Source organism: Macaca thibetana, chromosome 9 (genome assembly GCF_024542745.1).
Source record: "Macaca thibetana thibetana isolate TM-01 chromosome 9, ASM2454274v1, whole genome shotgun sequence".
Classification (NCBI taxonomy): Eukaryota; Metazoa; Chordata; class Mammalia; order Primates; family Cercopithecidae; genus Macaca; species Macaca thibetana.
This window is the reverse complement of record NC_065586.1, coordinates 111,316,571-111,337,213: the sequence shown is the minus strand read 5'-3', so window position 1 is coordinate 111,337,213 and position 20,643 is coordinate 111,316,571. Positions and strand designations below refer to the sequence as shown.

The window sequence follows — 20,643 nt, the reverse complement described above, 5'->3', positions numbered from 1 at the left end:
TGATAAGACAAGAAAAATATAAAGCTGTAAGACCCAGAAAGGAAGAAACGAAACTGTCATTATTTGTATATAATCTGATCAACTATTGTAAAAAAAAAAAAAAATTAAAAAAATCTACACATAAATTACAAAAATACAGCAAACTGTTAGACATACGAGTAATATAAAAATCAGTCACCTCACACCTGTAATCCCAGCACTTTGGGAGGCCGAGGCGAGTGGATCACGAGGTCAGGAGATCGAGGCCATCCTGGCTAACACTGTAAAACCCCGTCTCTACTAAAAAATACAAAACAAAATTAGCCAGGCGTGGTGGCGGGCGCCTGTAGTCCCAGCTACTCGGGAGGCTGAGGCAGGAGAATGGCGTGAACCTGGGAGGCGGAGCTTGCAGTGAGCCCGAGATCGCACCACTACACTCCAGCCTGGGCGACAGAGTGAGACTCCGTCTCAAAAAAAAAAAAAATTCAATTGTCTTTCAGTCTATCAAATCACAAACAGAAAAAGAAACTAAAAGATATTGTACTGGTTGAATGAATACTGTCCTCCCAAAATTGCTCACCTGGAACCTTGGAATGTGACCTTAGTTTGAAAATAGGGTCTTTGCAGATAGTTAAGTTAAAATAAGATCATATAGATCTAATATTAAACCAGTATGGGTCCTAAATCCAGTGACTGTTGTCCTTTTAAGAAGGCCACGTTCAGACACATACAAACATACAAGAAGTAGTCCATATGCAGTCCAAGACTTTTAGACTGGAGTAATGCAGCTACAACCGAAGTATGCCCAGGAATGCCTGGAGCTGCCAAACGCTGGAAAAGGCTGGAAGGATTCTTCCCTGCAGGCTTTCAAGAGGGCGTGGCCTTGTTGACACCTGGATTTCAAACTTTTAGACAACAGAACTGTGGGAAGAGAAATTTCTGTTGTTTTAAGCCTCCAAGTCTATGACAGTTTATTATAGTAGCAGTAGGAAATGAATACAGATTTCACTTTAAAAAGCATACAAAATATTAATCACTTGGAAGTAATTCCAACCAAAATAACTATTAGCATTGCAGACCACTAATGGAATGGACTTTTCAATAAATAGTTCTATGAGCACTGGTCGTGCACATAAAAAAAAAAAAAAAAAAAAAAAAAAAAAAAGAAAGGATCCTTATCCAGTTGGGTTAAAGACTAAATGTGTGGAAGGCAATATTGAAAACGCTAAGGTAAGTATTATTTAAGCAAGACACAAGCAAAATCCATAAAATACTGACAACTTCTGCTATTAAAATTAATAAATTTTGTTTATCAAATATCACACAAAGAGTAGAAAGATGATCCACAATCTGGGAGATAAAATGTTTGCAAAATGTAAAACTAACAAAAAGTTATTATTAAAAAAGTGTACACAAACAACTACATATGACAAAATGGGTGAAAATTTCAAAGAGTAGTTGTTTGGCCAATAAACATAAAAAGATGTTATACCTCATTGGCAATTAAGGAAACACAAAAACCAAAATAGGACACCATTTTATATTCACCATATTGGCAAAAAAATATTCAAAAATGAAAAAACATCAAATCTTAATGAGATTGTTGAGAAGAAATGGGAACTCTCATTCACCACTGGTAGAAGTGCGAATTAGTAAGATGAGGTTGGTGTATAGTTGGGTAAAGTAGAGCATGACCAAGCATTTATACTATTAAGTAAATAGCTTAGGCAAACTTGTCGTGAAACAATAGAAGACAAAATAAGAACATTTTTGCTACAATTGCTCATAATAGTGAAAACTGAGGACAGTTCCAGTATGCATCCACAGTGGAGCAGAAAATATAAAAAGGATCTGTGTTCGCACATTAAGGTCTCTCACATGGGAAAATTCTGCCAAGGGTCCTACTACACTTCCCTAACTCATTCACTCTTCCTTCCTCCCTCCTAAATGATCATTTCATACTTCTCTTTTCAAATCTCAAGCTTCCACTATCTTCTCACCCTCAACTGATGACTCTACTTCCTACTTCACTGAGAAAATAAAAAGAATCAAAATTTTCAACAGTTCTCCCCACCTCTACTTATTTACCTGTATTTGTATTCAAATAACCTGACTTCATATCTGTTCCTATGAATAAAGTGCCCATGCTCTTCCTAGGTAAGGTTTACCACTCTATTTGTTCATTAGATCCCATTGCTACTTGTTTTCTTAAGTACACCCCTCTAGCAAATTATTCCCTTTATTTTTTGCATTATTTCTTACATCTTCTTAATCTTTCCTGTTAAGCTACAAACATAATTATTTCTCCAAACTTAAAAAAAAAACTCTTGTCCCAAATCCCTTACCACTTGTTACCCTGTTTCTTTCCTTTCCTTATAACTCCTCAAAAAAGATGTTAGTATGTTTCTTTAATTCCTCTTCTCCTATCTTTATTTGACACATGCCAGTCAAGACTTCACTTCACCACCCACTGAAACTTCTCTTGTCAAGTTCAGCAAAAAGCACTGGTTTGCCAGATTCCATGACCATTACTCAATCCTCATATTAGTTTACCAATCAGCAGCTTCTGACAAATTCTCTCTCCTTTGAAATATGCTCTTGGCTTCTAGAATACTATATTCTCCCAGTTTTCCTCCTAACTCATTAACTGCTCATTCTCAGTCTCCTTTTCTGGTTGTTTCTCCTCATCTCTTTGACCAGAAAATTAGAGTGTCCAGATCCTGAAATTCCTACATTCAGCCACCTATTTAACATATCCACAAACTGTATAATATGTATCTCAAATTAAACATGTCTAAAACCAAGTTTCCATTCTTCCTGACACCAAACCTACTTCTCCCACAAAATTCATCATCCCAACTAATGCCAACTCCCTGCTTTCAGGTCTTCAAGCCAAACGCCTGCTTCATCTTTCATTGTTCTCTTTCTCTCTCTCTCTCTCTCATCCACTCTATATCCAGTCCCCTAGTTTTTTCAATTCCTGTTGCTTCTACCTTGAAAATATATTCGGAATCCAACCAATTCTCACTACCTTCACATTGGCCTCTATGGTTCCAGATACTGTCATCTCTTTCTTAAATCATTAAAATAGCCTCCTAAATGGTCTTCCTGCTTCTGCTCTTGCATCATAATTATAACACTGCTCCTGTAAAAATCTAAGTCAGAGCATGTCACATATGTCAGATATGTCACATATCTGTTCAAAACCCTCAAAGTCTACCCATACCAAAACAAAAGCTCTATAATGTTTTCTAAGGCCCTACATGATTGGGTTTCCAATTATTTCTCTAAGGGAAGATAATTTCCATCCTACTCCAAGACACTTAACTACACTAGCCCCTTTGCTGTTCCAAATGACAAGGATGTTCCCATCTCAAGTCTTTTGCACTAGCTGGACCTCCTCCTAAAACACCTGTCCCCCAGCTATTTGCATGGCTCACTGCCTAATCACCTTCAGGTTTTATTAAGATGCTTTATGAGGTCTTCTCTGGCCACTCGTTTTAAATGCAACAATCTGAAACTCCCTATCCTCCTTTCATGCTTTCTTTTTTCTTCATAGCCCATATTATCATTTAAAATACATTTTACTTATTTCCATATTTATTGTCTGCCTCTCTCCATTAAAATATATCTCCAGAGCATAGAGTTTACTTTTTAAAGATCTCTGAAGAAAGCATACAATGATAAACAATATATGCAAAATTTAAAAACAGAAAAACTAAATGAAAGGTTTGCAGCCAAATACATATATGGAGGGTAAAAACGTGCAATGAAAAGCAAGGAAATAACACAATATTAAGAATAATGGAGGGGGATAATATAAGGGGTACAATCATAAAGGAACACATGGGGGCTTCTAGTGTATTGTAATGTCCTCTTTCTTAGCATAGGTAGGCAGGGAATTCATTTTATTATGGTTTTGAAACTATATATACATACTATCATACAGTCTTTTGTCCATATGTAATATTTCCCAATCTACAAAAGAGAACTAGTAAAAAATAAGTACTACAAATTTTTTAATCACTGTGAAAAGCAAAGCTACAGAGATAAGTACTTATTTAAATTATCTCTGCACTCTAGCCTGGGAAACAAGAGCAAAACTTCATCTCAAAAAAAGAAATATAATTGAAGTCGTTTTTCCCTCACTGGAAAAAAAAATTTTTTAAAACACAAGTTGATAATTACAGCTGAAAGTTATAAATGGTAAAGTTTAATATATTCTTTATGTGTTAAAACTTACTGTGCTTTTTCACAGGCACAACAATTGAGGAAAGGACCTAAACAATAGGCCAAGAAAATCTGAGGTCTCCACTATCAGAGAAATGTCTTCACATAGTAAAATAATGAAGATGTAGGCTCCTATTATCAGTTGTACAAACATATGTAAAGAAAGTTATGAGATGCCTCATTTAACAAAGCTATAAAATCAAGATCACAGTGACCCCAATACTCAAAATCATTACACCAAAGTTAAAGTCCTTGAGCAAAGATAATATTAATCAGCAAAACATACCAAAAACATAAAAGGAATCATTTTGAGCATCAGGAATTCCTATAAGTTCAAGATGTTTATTTCTCTTACTTACTAAATGTAAATAAACCAGATGCAACTACTCCTAAAGGAGTAGGACAGCAGAAATGACTGAACTTTTATGTCTCCATCCTTTTCTAACACTGAAAATAAAATTGTATTTTGCTAACTTTACATAATAAATTGACCCTCTTTTCATATGTCAAATTATTATAATCTTTTAGCATATAAGTCAAATCAAACAGATTTACATTTTTTAAATAAATTTTATGAAGTATAATATATATGCCAAAAGTATAAAAATCTTAAGTTCAATGAATTATCACAAAGTGAACACATAACCACTCCTGAAGCTTTGCTGCTACTCGTTCAAATCACTACACAATCATAGGCAATCCCTATCATAACTTCTAAGCCCATAATTCTGTTTTTCCTGGTGCTGAACTTTATATCAACAGAATATACTATATTTAATTTTATGTCTGGTTTATTTTATTTTTTGTTCCTGCATTGATTCGCTTAGGATTATGGCCTCCAACTCCATCTATGTTGCTGCAAAAGAGAAGATTTCTCTCTTCTTTATGACTGCATAATGTTCCATGGTATGTATGTACCACATTTTCTTGATCTAATCTTCCACTGATGGGCACCTGGATTGATTCCATGTCTTTGCTACTGTGAATAGCACAAAAATGAACAAACAAGTACATATGTCTCTTTGGTAGAATGATTCATTTTCCTTTGGGCACATACCCAGTAATGGGATTGCTGGGTCAAATGGTAGTTCAGTTTTAAGTTCTTTAAGAAATCTCCAGACTATTTTCCATAGTGGCTGAAATAATTTACATTCCCACCAACCAGTGTCTAAGCATTCCCTTTTCTCTGCAGTCTCAACAGAAACTGCTGGCTTTTTATTTATTTTTATTTTTTTTGACCTTTTAAAAATAGCCATTCTGACTGGTGTGATATCTCATTTGCATTTCTCTGATCAGTGATGTTGACCATTTTTTCATGTTTGTTGGGCGCTTGTATGTCTTCTTTTGAGAAGTGTCTGTTCACGTCCTTTGCCCATTTTTTAATGGGGTTATTTGTCTTTTGCCTGTGGACTTAAGTTCTCTATAGATTCCGGATATTAGGCCTCTGTCAGACGCACAGTTTGAGAATATCTTCTCCCATTTTGTAGGTTGTCTGTTTACTCTGCTAATGGTTTCTTTTGCTGTGAAGAGCTCTTTAGTTTGATTAGGTTCTACTTGTCAATTTTTGTTTCTGTTGCAATTGCTTTTGGGGACTTAGCCAAAAATTATTTATCAAGGCCAATGTCAAAAAGAGTTATTTCCTTGGTTGTCTTTCAGGATTTGTATCGTTTGAGGTCTTACATTTCAATCTTTGATCCATTTTGAGTTGATTTTGTATATGTTGAAATGTAGGGGTCTGGCTTCAATCTTTGGCATATGGCTAGCCAGTTATCCAGCATCATTTATTGAATAGGGAGTCCTTTCCTCATTGCTTGTTTTTGTCAGCCTTGTGAAAGATCAGATGGTTGTAAGTGTGTGGCTTTATGTTCAAATTTTCTATTCGGTTCCACTGGTTTACATGTCCATTTTTCTACCAGTACCATGCTGTTTTGGTTACTGTAGCTTTATAGTACAGTTTGAAGTCAGGTAGTGTGATGCCTCCAGGTTTGTTCTTTTTGCTTAGGATTGCTTTGGTTACTCGGGCTTTTTTTTAGTTATATATGAATTTTAGGATAGTTTTCTTTTTCTAATTTTGGGATGAATGACACTGGTAGTTTGATAGGAATAGCACTAATTCTGTACATTGCTTTGGCCAGTATGAACATTTTTACAATATTGATTTTTCCGATCCATGAGCATGGAATTTTTATGTTCTTACTGATTTTTTAGACTTATAAATACAGCTCAGTCTATCATTTTTCTTTTATTAATACTACTACTCAAATTCCATTTTAAAAATCTTTGTTTATTCATGAATATGAAGATATTTGCCTCTGTTATATTCTAGAATATTATTGTACTTCCACATTTAGATCTAAAATTGATCTGAAACAGATCTTTGTTTATGATGATGTGAGGTAGGGCTCAATATTCATTTTTTGCAATTGTACACCCAATTGGCCCAGAACAATTTATTAAGAAAAATTGCTCTCTGTAGTTCCACCTTTGCCATAGATTAAGTACCCATACATGTATAGGTCTGTCTGTGGAATTCCTATTTGCTGCATTAGTCTATTTCCCTATCTTTGCAACAACACTTAATTATTGTACCTTCATAAGTGATGAGATCTGATAGAGAAGTCCTCCAGCTTTGTTCTTCTAAAATTTGGATAGAAAAGTCCTCTAGCTCTGTTCTTGTAAAGCTTTTCTTTTGGAAATTGACATGGAGACTCTAAAATTTATACGAAAATGACCCTTCACATTTTTGTGTAAATTTTAGAATCACCATGTCAATTTCCAAAAGAAAAACACCTGCTAAAATTTTGTTTGGGATCACATTAAATCTACAGATCAATTTGGGCACAATAGACATCTGCATAACATTGAGTTTTTCAAACAATTGTCATAATTTGGTCTGAGATATATTTAAATTTTATTTAATTTCTCACAATAAGATTTTATAGTTTTCTGTGTAAAGATCTTGCATATAAGTCATTAGATTTATTCCTTAGGTTATTAATGTTCTGACAGTAACATAAATTATATTACTTTTAAATTATCAGTTTAAACTGTTCCTGGTATACAGAATTACTCTGGATTAATTTTTTTATATTGATGTTATTTGCAGCAACTGATTACCTACATACATATTATATTATATTATATATCTGCCTTATTACAGTGGCTGGAAATTCCAATACAATGTTGAATAAAAGTGGTGACAGTGAGCACCCTTAACCCATTCCCAATCTTAGAGGGAAAGCTTTCTATATTTCACCATAATGTTTGCAGTAAAGTTTTCATGTGTCTTTGTACATTTTACCACATAAATGATTTGCTTCCATTCCTAGTTCACCAGAGGTTTTATCATAAATACATGTTAAATTGTATCTATACTTTTTTCTGCATCTTTCAAGAAGATTACAGATCATTACTTCTCTATTTTCTTATTCTAATTTTGTAAATTTTAGCTAACCTTATATTCTTTGAATGAACCAAAAAAATCTATTATTTTCTTTCTAAATTGCTGGAATCGTCTTCATGGAAAAGATACTAAAATTTTTCTTACCTGTAACATCCTTTTCATATTTTTATATCAAGGTTATGCTGGCCTCATAAATCTCAACATAATTATTTCTGTTTCCAGAAAGTTTGCAAAAGATTGATGTTATTTATTTCTTAAATGCTTATCTCTTAAATATTTGGGAAAATTCACCAGTAAAGTGATCAGGGCCTGGAGAATTTGTTTTGTTTTGTTTTTATTTGTTCATCTGTATGTATGCTTCTGTATTTCGAGGCAACAAGGTTTCAATTAAAAATTCTGGTTATTTGACATAAGATTATTTCAATGTTCATGTGTCAATTCTGGTAAGTTTTGTTTTTCTAGAAATTTGCCATAGTTCATCTACTTTTTCACATTTACTGTCATACAGTTGCTTATCATATGTTCTTACTAACTTTTAAACTCTATATGATCTGTCATGACATCCCTTTTCGTTCTTGGCATGGATTATTTCAGTAATCTTTGTTTCTATGTCTCTGTGGGGATTTACCTATTTTATTACTTTTAAAAACAACCAACTTTGTTGAGTTTTGGTGGCTTTATGGATCATTTCTATCACATGTTTCCTATTTCATCAATTCATGCTCTTATCTCATGTTCCTTTCCTTTATCATGTCTTTATTTTCTTTATCCTTTCTTTGGGATCAGTCTGCTGTTCTTTTTCTAACTTCTCAAGGGGATTCTTACACTATTGATTTTCAGACTTTTAGAAAATCACTTCTAATAAATGCATTTAGAGCTACAAGTGTCCTTCCTTAGCTGAATCACATGCATTTTGATGTGTCATCGTTCAGTAATTTTAAGTATGAAAATTTTCAGTATGAAAATTATACTAGGGTTTTTTGCCCAGGCACGGTGACTCATGCCTGTAAACCCAGCACTTTGGGAGGCCAAGGCGGGCGGATCATGAGGTCAAGAGATCAAGACCATCCTGGCTAACAGGGAGAAACCCCACCTCTACTAAAAATACAAAAAATTAGCCAGGTGTAGTGGCACACGCCTGTAGTCCCAGCTACTCAGGAGGCTGAGGCAGGAGAATTGCTTGAACCCGAGAGGCAGAGGTTGCAGTGAGCCGAGATTATATCACTGCACTCCAGACTGGGTGACAGAGTGAGATTCTGTCTAAAAATAAATAAATAAAATAAAATAATATATATATGTGTGTGTGTATATGTATAAAAAAATGGTTTTTCTTATTATTTTTATGGAATCACCAAAAGTTACTTTTGTGTTTATTTCACCGTGGTCTATTAATTTGTATTATTTCAATCCTTTTAAATTTGTTAAGACTTGCATTAAAACCCAGAATACAGTAAATTCTGGGAAAGTTCCTTTGTTCTTGGAAACAATGTATATGCCTCAATTATAACGTATTATGTTCTCAAATATCAAATGAGACAAAATTGTTCATTGTGCTATTCAAATGTTTTATATTCTTGCTGGGTTTTTTTGGGTCCCCTGGTACTACCACTTACCAAGAAAATTGGGTTAAAAACATCGCACTATGTTTTGTCCTCTTTTGTTTGGTCAATTTTACATTATTTCAACACTGTGTTATGAATTATACATAAATTAAGAACTATTATGCCTTCCTTTTACTTTCAACTTTTCTAAATATTTTTATTTAAGGTTTATCTTTTCTAAGCAGCAAATGGCTGTTTTGTTTTCATATCCAATTCAAAAATTCTTTGCTTTTAACTGGAATATTTAGTCTCTCACATTTAGTATAATTGGAATTTTTGTTTGTTTGTTTTTTGAGATAGAGTCTCTGTCACCCAGGCTGGAGTTCAGCGATGCAATCTCAGTTCACTGCAGCCTCTGCCTCCTGGGTTCAAGTGATTCTCGTGCCTTAGCCTCTCAAGTAGCTGGGACTACAAGCACATGCCACCATGCCTGGTTAATTTTTTATATGTTTAGTGGAGATGGGATTTCTGCATGTTGGCCAGGATGGTATCAAACCCCTGACCTCAAGTGATCTGATCGCCTCAGCCTTCCAAAGTGCTAAGATTACAGGCATGAGTCACCGTGCCCGGCCAACTTTCGGACTTTTTAACACTGATTTACCCCTCTTTCTGACTTATGTGCTATTAGGGCCATGTATTTAAATTTTGTGTATATGCAAGCCACTATTATTACTGTGGCTTTATATGATAGTTATTTAGAATCATCTCTATAATTTCATTACATTCCATCCAGTATCTGGGATCATTTTTCTTCTACTTCAATGGCACTTATTGTAATTAGTATTTCCTTTATTGAAAGCCTACTACTGTCAAATTCTCTCAGTTGTTTTTCTAAAAATGCTCTTATTTTGCTTACATTTTAAAGAATATTTAATTATGTAGAATTTTAGATGGATGATTATTGTCTTTAAGCTATTTGAAAACATGTATTCTGGATTCCATTTCCTCAGTTAAAAAATTAGTTGTCATTCTTCATGCTCTTCCTTTAAAGGAAATATGCCCTTTTTCCTCTATCTGCTTTGAAATTTTTGTCTTCATGTTTTGACTTTCAGCAGTTTTACTATAATATTTCCGAGTTTCTTTGTACTTATGCCCCTTGGTGCTCACAGAACTTCTTTTTTTTTTTTTTTTTTTTGAGACGGAGTCTCGCTCTGTCGCCGGGCTGGAGTGCACTGGCCGGACCTCAGCTCACTGCAAGCTCCGCCTCCCGGGTTCCCGCCATTCTCCTGCCTTAGCCTCCCGAGTACCTGGGACCACAGGCGCCCGCCACCTCGCCCGGCTAGTTTTTTGTATTTTTAGTAGAGACGGGGTTTCACCGTATTAGCCAGGATGGTCTCGATCTCCTGACCTCGTGATCCGCCCGTCTCGGCCTCCCAAAGTGCTGGGATTACAGGCTTGAGCCACCGCGCCCGGCCAAGAACTTCTTTAATCTGTGGCTTAATGTCTTTGTCACTTTTGAAAATTTCTTATTCATTATCACTTCAAATAATGTTCTACATTTGTCTTCACTCTTCTCTTTTTAGGATACTGATTACACATGTGGGTTAGACAATTTCCACATCTTCCTTGTATTTATTTCTGTCCTTTTTTGGTCATCATTTTGTCTTTCTTTACTTTATCTTGAATGTTTCCTTCTGATCTCTCTTCCATTTCATATTTCCCCCTTCAGCTGTGTCTAATCTGCTGTTAATTCTATCCAAGGAATTCTTAATTTACTCAATGTATTTTTCAGTTCTAGAATTTCCATTTGATTGAGTATCCAGTCCTGTGCTACTATTTTCTCCCTTACATTTTAATTCCTTGAACATACAATAATTATTTTAAAGTTTGTGTCTAAAACACTCCATTATCCTATATGTATGTTTCTAATGGATTTTTTTTTTCATATCATATCTTCTTCTAAGCTTTTTTTTAGTTTGTGCCAGATATTGTATATGATATATAGAAGAAATACTTTAAGGCTCTGTATGATGTTATCTCACTCAATAAAGTACTTACTTTTTATATTGCCATCTAACTACATTATGAGCATTTCACCAAAATCTAATAAAAGATTGTGATGATTCAAAGGTAAGCTAATTATCACGAGTAAGCTTTAGAACCTCAGGGGCCAGACTAAATCCTTAAGTATGTACCAAGGCTCCTCTTCCTTGGCACACCTGGAAATCTAATTTTGTTCCTCCATAATGACTGACACAAGGACTGCTCAGTGTCTCAAGAAGTTTCCAGGATTTCTAACTGTCTCAAGGTTAAAATTACACAAAATGCCAGTCTTGTATCCCTTGACATTGTACCTCTCCTAAATCTTTGACAAATTCTCACGGTTTTGATAGTTCTCTCAAGTTTTAGGCAAATAAAATTCCTGATTTTTCTCAGGGGAAGTAACAGTCCAAAAGAATTCATTTCACCACTGAAAAAGAATAAGTCCTCAAAACACATTTCCTAGTATCTCAACAAAGTGCCCTATCTGTGTAACCGTATCTACTAAAAACTGAAACCAGTTCTGAGGTGGTAAAAAGTAAATATAGGTCTATACAGTGGATACACAATGCTGATACATAATAGGTACATAATGGTGACATCACATACAATATAATCCAGGGGTTCTCAACACCCTGTTAGGAACCAGGCCGCAGAGCAGGAGGTGAGTAGCAGGTGAGGGAACACAGCTTAATCTGTCTTTACAGCCATTCCCCATCACTCACATAACTGCCTGAGCTCCACCTCCTGTCAGATCAGCAGCAACATTAGATTATCATAGGAGTGCAAACCCTATGGTAAACTGCACATGTGAGGGATCTACGTTGCATGCCCCTATGAGAATCTAATGCTTGATGGTCTGAGGTGGAGCTGAAGTAGTAATGCTAGGGCTGGGGAGTGGCTGTAAATATAGATTAATGTTAGCAGAGAGGTTTGACTGCACAGGGACCACAATAAATCAATTGCTTGCAGACTCATATCAAAACCCTATCAGTGAGTGAGTGGCAAATGATAATAAAGCTGCATCTGGTAGCAGGCTTTATAGTGGCAAGTGAGGTGATGTGCTTCAATTGTACAGTTGCATCTGGTAGCAGGCTTGAAGGCAGAATCTAATACTTATTTTTGTCCATGCGGGCACTGCGCACCCCCCCCCCATTATTTTATTTACCATTTCTGTCCACACCTCTTTCCCACACTGCACACTTGTGTCAGTTACAGTTTTAGTAAGTCCACAAACAAACCTCAGACAAACTGAGTAAAAAACAAACGTCAATGGAGAGCTTCTTTGAAAAGAGGGAATGATGAGACAGCAGAAGACTCTCAGACTGCCTACAAAAAGAAAGCTGCATTTCAAAGAAAATACTAAGAATCCTACTTAAATTATAGGTTCATTACAACAGGTGATTCACATTCTCCAAGTCCACTTTGTATAATACATGGCAACCAGCCATCCAATGAAACCATGAAACCTTCAAAACTGCTTCACCACAAGGAGACCAAGCACTCTGCATTAAAAAAATAAGCCTTTGGAGTTTTTCAAAAGAAAAAAAAAAAAGTGAACACAAAGAGCCAAAGCAATTATTGAAAGCCACCATTCATCAAATGGTCTGTACTGAGAGCATCATTCTTAGTAGCTAACAGCATTGCTAAACCTTAGAAGCCCTTTACTATTGATGAAGAGTTGATCCTGCCTACTGCTAAAGACATTTGTAGTCTTTTAGAAGAGGCTACAGTTCAAAAGGTAGCACGTGTTCCTCTTTCAGCTAGCACCATAACTAGATGAACTGACGAAACAGCAGAGGATACTGAGGCACAATTGTTAGAGAGAATTAATGAGTCACCTAGGTAAGCAATCCAGGTTGATGAGTCGACCGACGGTGACAATAAAACAACAACGTTTGTTTTTGTGCAATATATTTTTCAGGAGGATGTGCATGAGGATAAGTTATGTGCACATTTCTCTCTCTCCCTCTCTTTTTTTTTTTTTTCTTTGAGACAGGGTCTCACTCTGTCACCCAGGCTGGAGGACAGTGGCACGATCTCGGCTCACCACAGCCTCCATCTCACAGGTTCAAGCAATCCTCCCACCTCAGTCTCTCAAGTAGCTGGGACTACAGGCATGTGCCATCATGCCTGACTAACTTTTGTATTTTTAGTAGAGATGGTGTTTCACCATGTTAGCCAGGCTCGTCTCAAACTCCTAAACTCAAGCAATCCACCCGCCTCTGCCAAACAAAGTGCCGGCATCACAGGCATGAGCCACCATGCCCAGACTATTATGTGCACTTTTGTTGACAACCAACACAACAGCTGCAGAAGTATTCAAATCTTTGAATGATTACATATCAGGAAAACTGAATTGGTCATTTTGTGTCAATATATGTACAAGTGGAGTGGCTGCCATGACTGGACAGCTTTCTGGTTTTACTGCTTGGGTCAAAGAGGTTGCTTCTGAATGTCAGTCTACTCACTGTATCGTCAATAAAGAAATGCTGGCTAGGCGAAAAATGTCACCTGAACTTAACAATGTTTTGCAAGATGTGATGAAAATTATCAACCACATTAAAGTATGCACCCTCAACTCACATCTGTTCACACAGCTCTGTGAGGAGATGGGTACACAGCACACATGTCTTCTCTCTTTTTTTTTCTTTTCTTTCTTTTTTTTTTTTTTTCGTTTTGAGATGGAATCTCACTCTGTCACCCAGGCTGGAGTGCAGTGGCACGATCTCGGCTCACTGCAACCTCCGCCTCCCGGGTTCAAGTAATTCTTCTGCCTCAGTCTCCTGAGTACCTAGGACTACAGGCGTGCCCCACCATGCCCAACTAATTTTTGCATTTTTTAGTACAGACAGGGTTTCGCCATATTGGCTACGCTTGTCTCAAACTCCTGACCCCACGATCCGCCCACCTCGGCCTCCCAAAGTGTTGGGATTACAGGCACGAGCCACCGCACCCAACCCACATGTCTTCTCTTATACACAGAAGTGAGATGGCTTTCTAAAGGTGGGTCACTGGTCAGAGTTTTTGACTTACAAGGGCTACTGCAGAGATTTCTTTTAGAAAAACTGGCAGCACATTTCAGTGACACAGAATGGGTCGCAAAACTTGCTTACTTATGTGACATATTCAACCTGCTCAAGAAACTCATTCTGTCACTTCAGGAGAGAGTAACAACTGCATTCAAGCTGGCAGGTGAAGTGGCTGCATTCAATGCCAAACTGGGATTATGGGGCGACAAGTAAACACTGGAATTTCCGACATGTTTCAAACATTAGAAGAGATTCTTTCTCCCAGCACCTTCTTTCTTCCAGCTGATGCATGAACAACTATTACAGCTTACAAAAGAATTTCAGCATTACTTTCTAACTACAAAAGGCCCCCATACTGGGAAGGAATGGATTCACGCCCCATCTGCAAGTAAGCCAGGTGAATCGACTTTGTCCATGCTAGAAGAGGATCAACTGCAGGAGATCGCAAATGACAGTAGCCTTAAAAGTATGTTTGAGACAACTTCAAATCACTATACATTGTGAATTAAAGTCAAGGCAGAATATCATGAGATTGCCACAAAAGCACCAAAAAGCCTGCTTCTATTTCCAGCATCCTGTCTTTGTGAAGCAGAGTTTTTCTGCAGTGACAGCAACCATAACGAGATTACAGAGTAGACTGAACATAGGCAAAACACTTGAGGTGTCACTGTCTCCCATCACCCCCAGAATGGGACCATCTAGTTGCAGGAAAACAAGCCCTTACTCTACATTATGGTGAGTTGAATAATTGTTTCATTATATATTATAATGTAATAACAATAGAAATAAAGTGCACAATAAATATAATGCACGTCAATCATTAACAAACCATCTCCCCTCCCTGTGTCCGTGGAAAAATTGTCTCCACAAAACCAGTTCCTGATGCCAAAAAGGTTGGGGACCGATGATATAATCCATATATAATAGCAAACTTGACAAATAAGCTAAAAAAAGATCAAAACTTAAAGAATACTACAAACTTTAAGGATAATGAAAAAATCAATTAGTGCACACTGATAACCGTGTGTGCTTAAGAAATTTAAGACACATTAAAATATTAAAGCATCATACATCTACAACATATTTTTAATGAGGTATTTAAATTAATTTACAAATTGTTTTAGTAAATTGTTTTACAATATAAATATCTACTGCCATTTGTGCACATACTAAAATTGCCAAGGCTGATAAATATATTCATCTAGGCAAAACTTTCACTACGTAAAGTTTTCCAGTAGAAAAGCGTGGAAAATTTGAGAAAATTTCATTCAAGTAGTAAGCAACAACTAAATCTCTCATTTTGACTTTACACAAATAACATCCAATTCTGCTCTCTTATCCATTCAGTTTTATTAAGATTCTTCTTACCTGAGCATTGCTATATCCATTATTATTACTATGAACTACACTGCCTCCTTCACACAGAAGTTATTCTTCCCTTTTGGTATGATTTAGCATTTAAAATATATTTTTAGGGCCAGGCACGGTTGCTCACACCTATAATCCCGGCACTCTGGGAGGTCGAGGCGAGTGGATCACCTGAGGTGAGGAGTTCAAGACCAGGCTGACCAACATCGTGAAACCCCATCTGTACTAAAAATACAAAATTAGCCGGGCATGGTGGTGCGTGCATGTAATCCCAGCTACTCAGGAGGCTGAGGCAGGAGAATCACTTGAACTTGGCAGGTGGAGGTGGCAGTGAGCTGAGATCATGCCACTGCACTCCAGCCTGGGCAACAAGAGTAAAAACTCCGTCTCAAATAAATAAATAAAATAAAGTAAAATACATGTTTAAAATGTGAAACAGACTGATAGTACCTTAATCACTATACCACAATTCCACTTGCTAACATAGCAAAATGTCAGAGAAAAATGTACAAATATTAAATGTAACGAAGTAAGATGTTATTTATGAGTTACACAAAATAAAAATGAAAATAAAAATATAAAGAATAAAACTGCATTAGACAAAAAAATAAGAATTAACGAAATTACCAAAAGAAAAAAAGGTGTTATAATTCCATATTTTTTTAAAAAAGTAGAAATTAGGATATATGTATGAAAGTGAAGGGGGTAGAAGAAATCGTGATTTGGTAGAAACCTTTGTATTTTCTTAGATCACATAAAGTAACTTCATGCTGTATGTTTAAAAGAATGTATAGTGCCTTAAAAGAAAAAAAAAGTCATTTCCCAGATTTTACAAAGAAAAATTAGGATAACAAAAATTTTATTTTAAAACTTCTATACCCAAAAAATCAATAAATGAAAAATTAATAATATTTCAGTCACAAAGAGAATATTATGGATATTAATTGGCAATTCACTAAACAGGAAACAATAGTAAGTGCACACATAAAAAGATGTTTACAATAGTAATCAGGAAAATGCACATTAAAATACTATTCACTCCCGTCACCTTGGCAAAAGTAAAAATTCTCAAAATTTTCAAGTGTTGGTGAGAACATGAAGAATCAGGGACACATACCCTGTTGGTGGAAGTATATATACATTACCACAGTGACTTGAAAAGCACTTCAGCAGCATGTGATAAAGTTGAGGATATAAATACTCTCAGATACAACAATCTCACTTTTAAGTATGCACCCTAGAGCAACTCTTAAATATGTACATGAAAAGACCAGTACAAGAAGTGCAGTGCAGCATTGTTTATAACAACAAAAGGTGAAAATTTACCTAAATGCCATAAGCTCTGTAGTTCACAGGAAGTTAGATGATGAAACTAAATAAATGCTTTTTAAAAAATACAGATGACAATAAAACGTGAGTGCAAAGAAGAGCAAATCCCCTGAACAGATGATATTGAAGTCATACTGGTAAACAAAATTACTCATCTGAAATTAAGACAGTATCAGCATTTATAATGAATGCATATAAAGTAATTCTATGTCAGAAACCATTTTAAAGTCAATCATTCATAATAATAATGGCAACATAGAAAATGTGTTATCTTGTGTACTCACCAAGTCTTAGTGTTAACTTCATATTTATAAAGATCATCAACCAATCCATATTTGTTGCCTGGCAATGCTTTATACCCTCCATGAACATAAATGGACTTTGTTATTTCATCATACACACTGGTATGGCCATATCCACCTTGTACAATAGCTCCTTTAGTTTCTGGAACAAGCCAAGTGTTTGATGCTGTAACAGAAAGAAAATGCATTGTAAATTTCAAGTAGTATTTTTAAATATAACTAATATATCACCAGAAATACCAACAAGTTAATTCTAATGACATATTTTTATGAGTAAATATCACAGAGTTAATATTAATTTAATCAAGAAACACTTATTAAATATGTGCCAGGTTAGGTGCTGGGGTTGAAGCTGAGTAACACTGGTCTTTCCATAGATGAAGTTAAACTCTGAAATACTAAAAAGAACATTTTGTGTGTTTGCAAGAGAAAAAAGAAAACTTTATTCTTATATTACATAAATAGCTCTGAAAAAAAATTTTAACAAATATTTTATGAGAGCCTACCATGTGAGTTAGTCACTGATATTACAAAGATAAAATGATGAGATCCCTACCCTTAGCAATCTAAAATTAAATTAATTGAACACATTTTTAGTACTGTGCTGGTCCTTTATTTGTTGGATATAAGCCCCATTTTCCTTTTTATAAAGTCCTTTGTATTGCGGAGGATGAAAATCTAAACAATAAAATTTCCAAGACTCTCTTGACAATTGTGTTACTATTAGGTTCCATCAATGGGAGTACCAGTATGAGATTAAAGGGCAAGAGGAAAGATTCTGATTTTGCCTCTAGCAGCAGGAACAGGAAGGCAATTACAGTAGGTAATGGCAGTGCTGGCTTAATAGGTATTCCCTGTTCATTAGCAAAACTGGTACGTTTAGTTGCTCACTGGCAAATGTGATCATAGGCTCCAGCCTTGGTATGTAGCACTTCTGGATTTCTGGGTGATCCCTTCCCTTTGGTATCTCTAGTCCTTCTAACACTTTTGTAACTAATGTCCGATATTAAAATCCCACTCTGCTTGCTGTATCTACAAGAGATTCATTTCCCAATGCAGTTTCACTAATAAAAACACCAATCATATGCAAGGGATGCTCTTAAGAAATGCATATGAAAAATCCACAATTTCTTGGCCTTAGAAAATTTACTCTAAAAAGCAGCTATATAAAAATATGTTATTTGTTTTTAATTATGCATATAGATCATATATCCATCCTTCCTCTAACCAGCCACCTAAAATGTGGCTTCCTAGTCAGCTCATTGAAAATACCCAAATCAACTAATAGAAAATGATAATGCTTAAAAACTCTTTGCATTTACAAAATTCTAAGGTAGTAAAGAAAATGATTCTACAATGGTCATAAAAAATACAAATATCAAAAAAAGTCATCCAAGCCACTGGTACTTTACCTGTTAAGAAACTTTGTGGTACTCATACGTAACTAACGGGCATTACATTTTGGAGTTAATTTCCAAAAAATGATGTAAAAGACAACTTATCATAAATAATTTGATTAATATGCTTTAACCACTTATTATAGCTATACATATAAATTTGAACTAAAAGATTTTCATATTTTTATTCATTTTCTTTTAATAAAGATGAACTGGATCCTTACAAAAAAATATTAAGAGGTATAAAATGTAAAAAAGTTACCCTTTCCCCCAACCCACTACCTAGAGGTACTTTCCACAATTTGTTATGTACAGACTATTTTCAAACTACAGTTCTGAATATTTTAGTATACATAAATCACATGTATATGATGTACACAGATATGTTTATGTGTGTGTGTGTGTGTGTATACATATATTTGTACCCCTAAAAAGTACTATGTTGCAACTACTGTTTCACTTAACAAGATATTTGGGGCATCATTCTGTGTCCCATTTATTACTTTTTTAACAGCTAAATTCCATTGTGTTGATAATATATAATTTATTTAAATAACTCTACGTTGTTACTCATTTGGGTTTCAATTTGCCCTTAGAAACAATGGTGCAATAAACAACCCTGGAATCAACAGCAGCATCATTCTCTAATACAGCACAGTTCTCAGTAATTATCTCATTATCTCATTTAATAATAACCTTTGGAGGGTTATATTATTGTTATCTCTTCTTTACAACTTACGAAATTCAAAGCTAGAAAAACTGAGTAACACATCAAAAGTTTAAAAGTTAATAAGTGGAACAAGATAGTGTAGACTGATTTTTCCCTGCTCCTCCCCACAGACCTTAGAAATTGTATAAGAGACAACCAAAGAAAAAATCTAAAAAGTGTAAAGAGGAAGGCAGACTGGCTAGGGGCTGGAGGATGTGCGTCGCATGACACTCACTCACCCAACAGAAGAAGGTTACTCAGGCCCAGCATTTCTCAACCCGCATCCTTACAATAAAAGGTTACTTGGGTAGGCTTATTCCTTACCCAAATTGAACAAGAGTCCCATGGACAACACCAGATGACCCAAACAGCACTAGCAAGAGGGACCCACCAAATACTACTTATAGTAAGTACGCAGGGAAAGCACTCCCCTTCCCCACAAGGCCTAAGACTGGAAAGGGAGATCTCACCACGAGAGCTGAATGCAAAACCCAAACTAGGTGACTACCTGCTAAGATAAAAGATTTAAAATAGGACCCAGAAACTTCCATTATAAAACCCAAAATGTCAAGATACAATCAAAAATTCCTTGTCATACCGACAACAAGAAAAATCACAACTTGAATGAGAAAAGACAATCAAGTAATACTGAGATGAATGGATCCGATGTTAAAATTATCTAAAAAGAATTTTAAAGTAGCTATGATAAAAATACTCCAACAAGTAATTATAAATTTATATTTTCAACTTTTGAGTTCTAGGGTACAAGTGCAGGTTTGTTACATAGATAAATCTATGTCATGGGAGTTTGTTGTATAGATTATTTCATCACCCAAGTATTAAGCCTAGTACCCATTAGTTATTTTTCGTGATCCTCTCCCTCCTTCCATGATTCACCTCCAACAGGCCCCAGTGCGTGTTTTTCACCTCTATGCGTCCATGTGTTCTCATCATTTAGCTCCCACTTATAAGTGAGAACATGCAGTATTTGGTTTTCTGTTCCTGTGTTAATCTGCGAAGAATAATGGCCTGCAGCTCCAACCATGTCCCTGCAAAAGACATGATTTCAATGTTTTTCGTGGCTGCATAATATTCCATTGTGTATATGTACTACATTTTCTTTATTCCGTCTATCACTGATGGGCATTTAGGTTGATTCTTTGCTATTGTGAATAGTGCTGCAATGAACATATGTGTGCATGTGTCTTTATAATGGAATAATTTATTAATATATTTCTCTGGATATATACCTAGTAATGGGATTGCTGAGTTAAATGGTATTTCTGTCTTTAGGTTTTTAAGAAATACCACAG

General features: G+C 35.6%; 1 protein-coding gene across 4 annotated transcripts in view; it reads right to left on the bottom strand.

The window, feature by feature from the left end:
- The window catches only part of ATRNL1 (attractin like 1), an 827,091-nt gene that overhangs the window by 699,213 nt on the left and 107,235 nt on the right, over nt 1-20,643 (bottom strand). For all 4 annotated transcript variants that reach the window (XM_050804667.1, XM_050804668.1, XM_050804669.1 and 1 more), the window contains exon 9: nt 17,207-17,390. In XM_050804667.1, the coding sequence (XP_050660624.1) occupies nt 17,207-17,390 (184 nt within the window). The remainder of the gene's footprint in view (nt 1-17,206; nt 17,391-20,643) is intronic.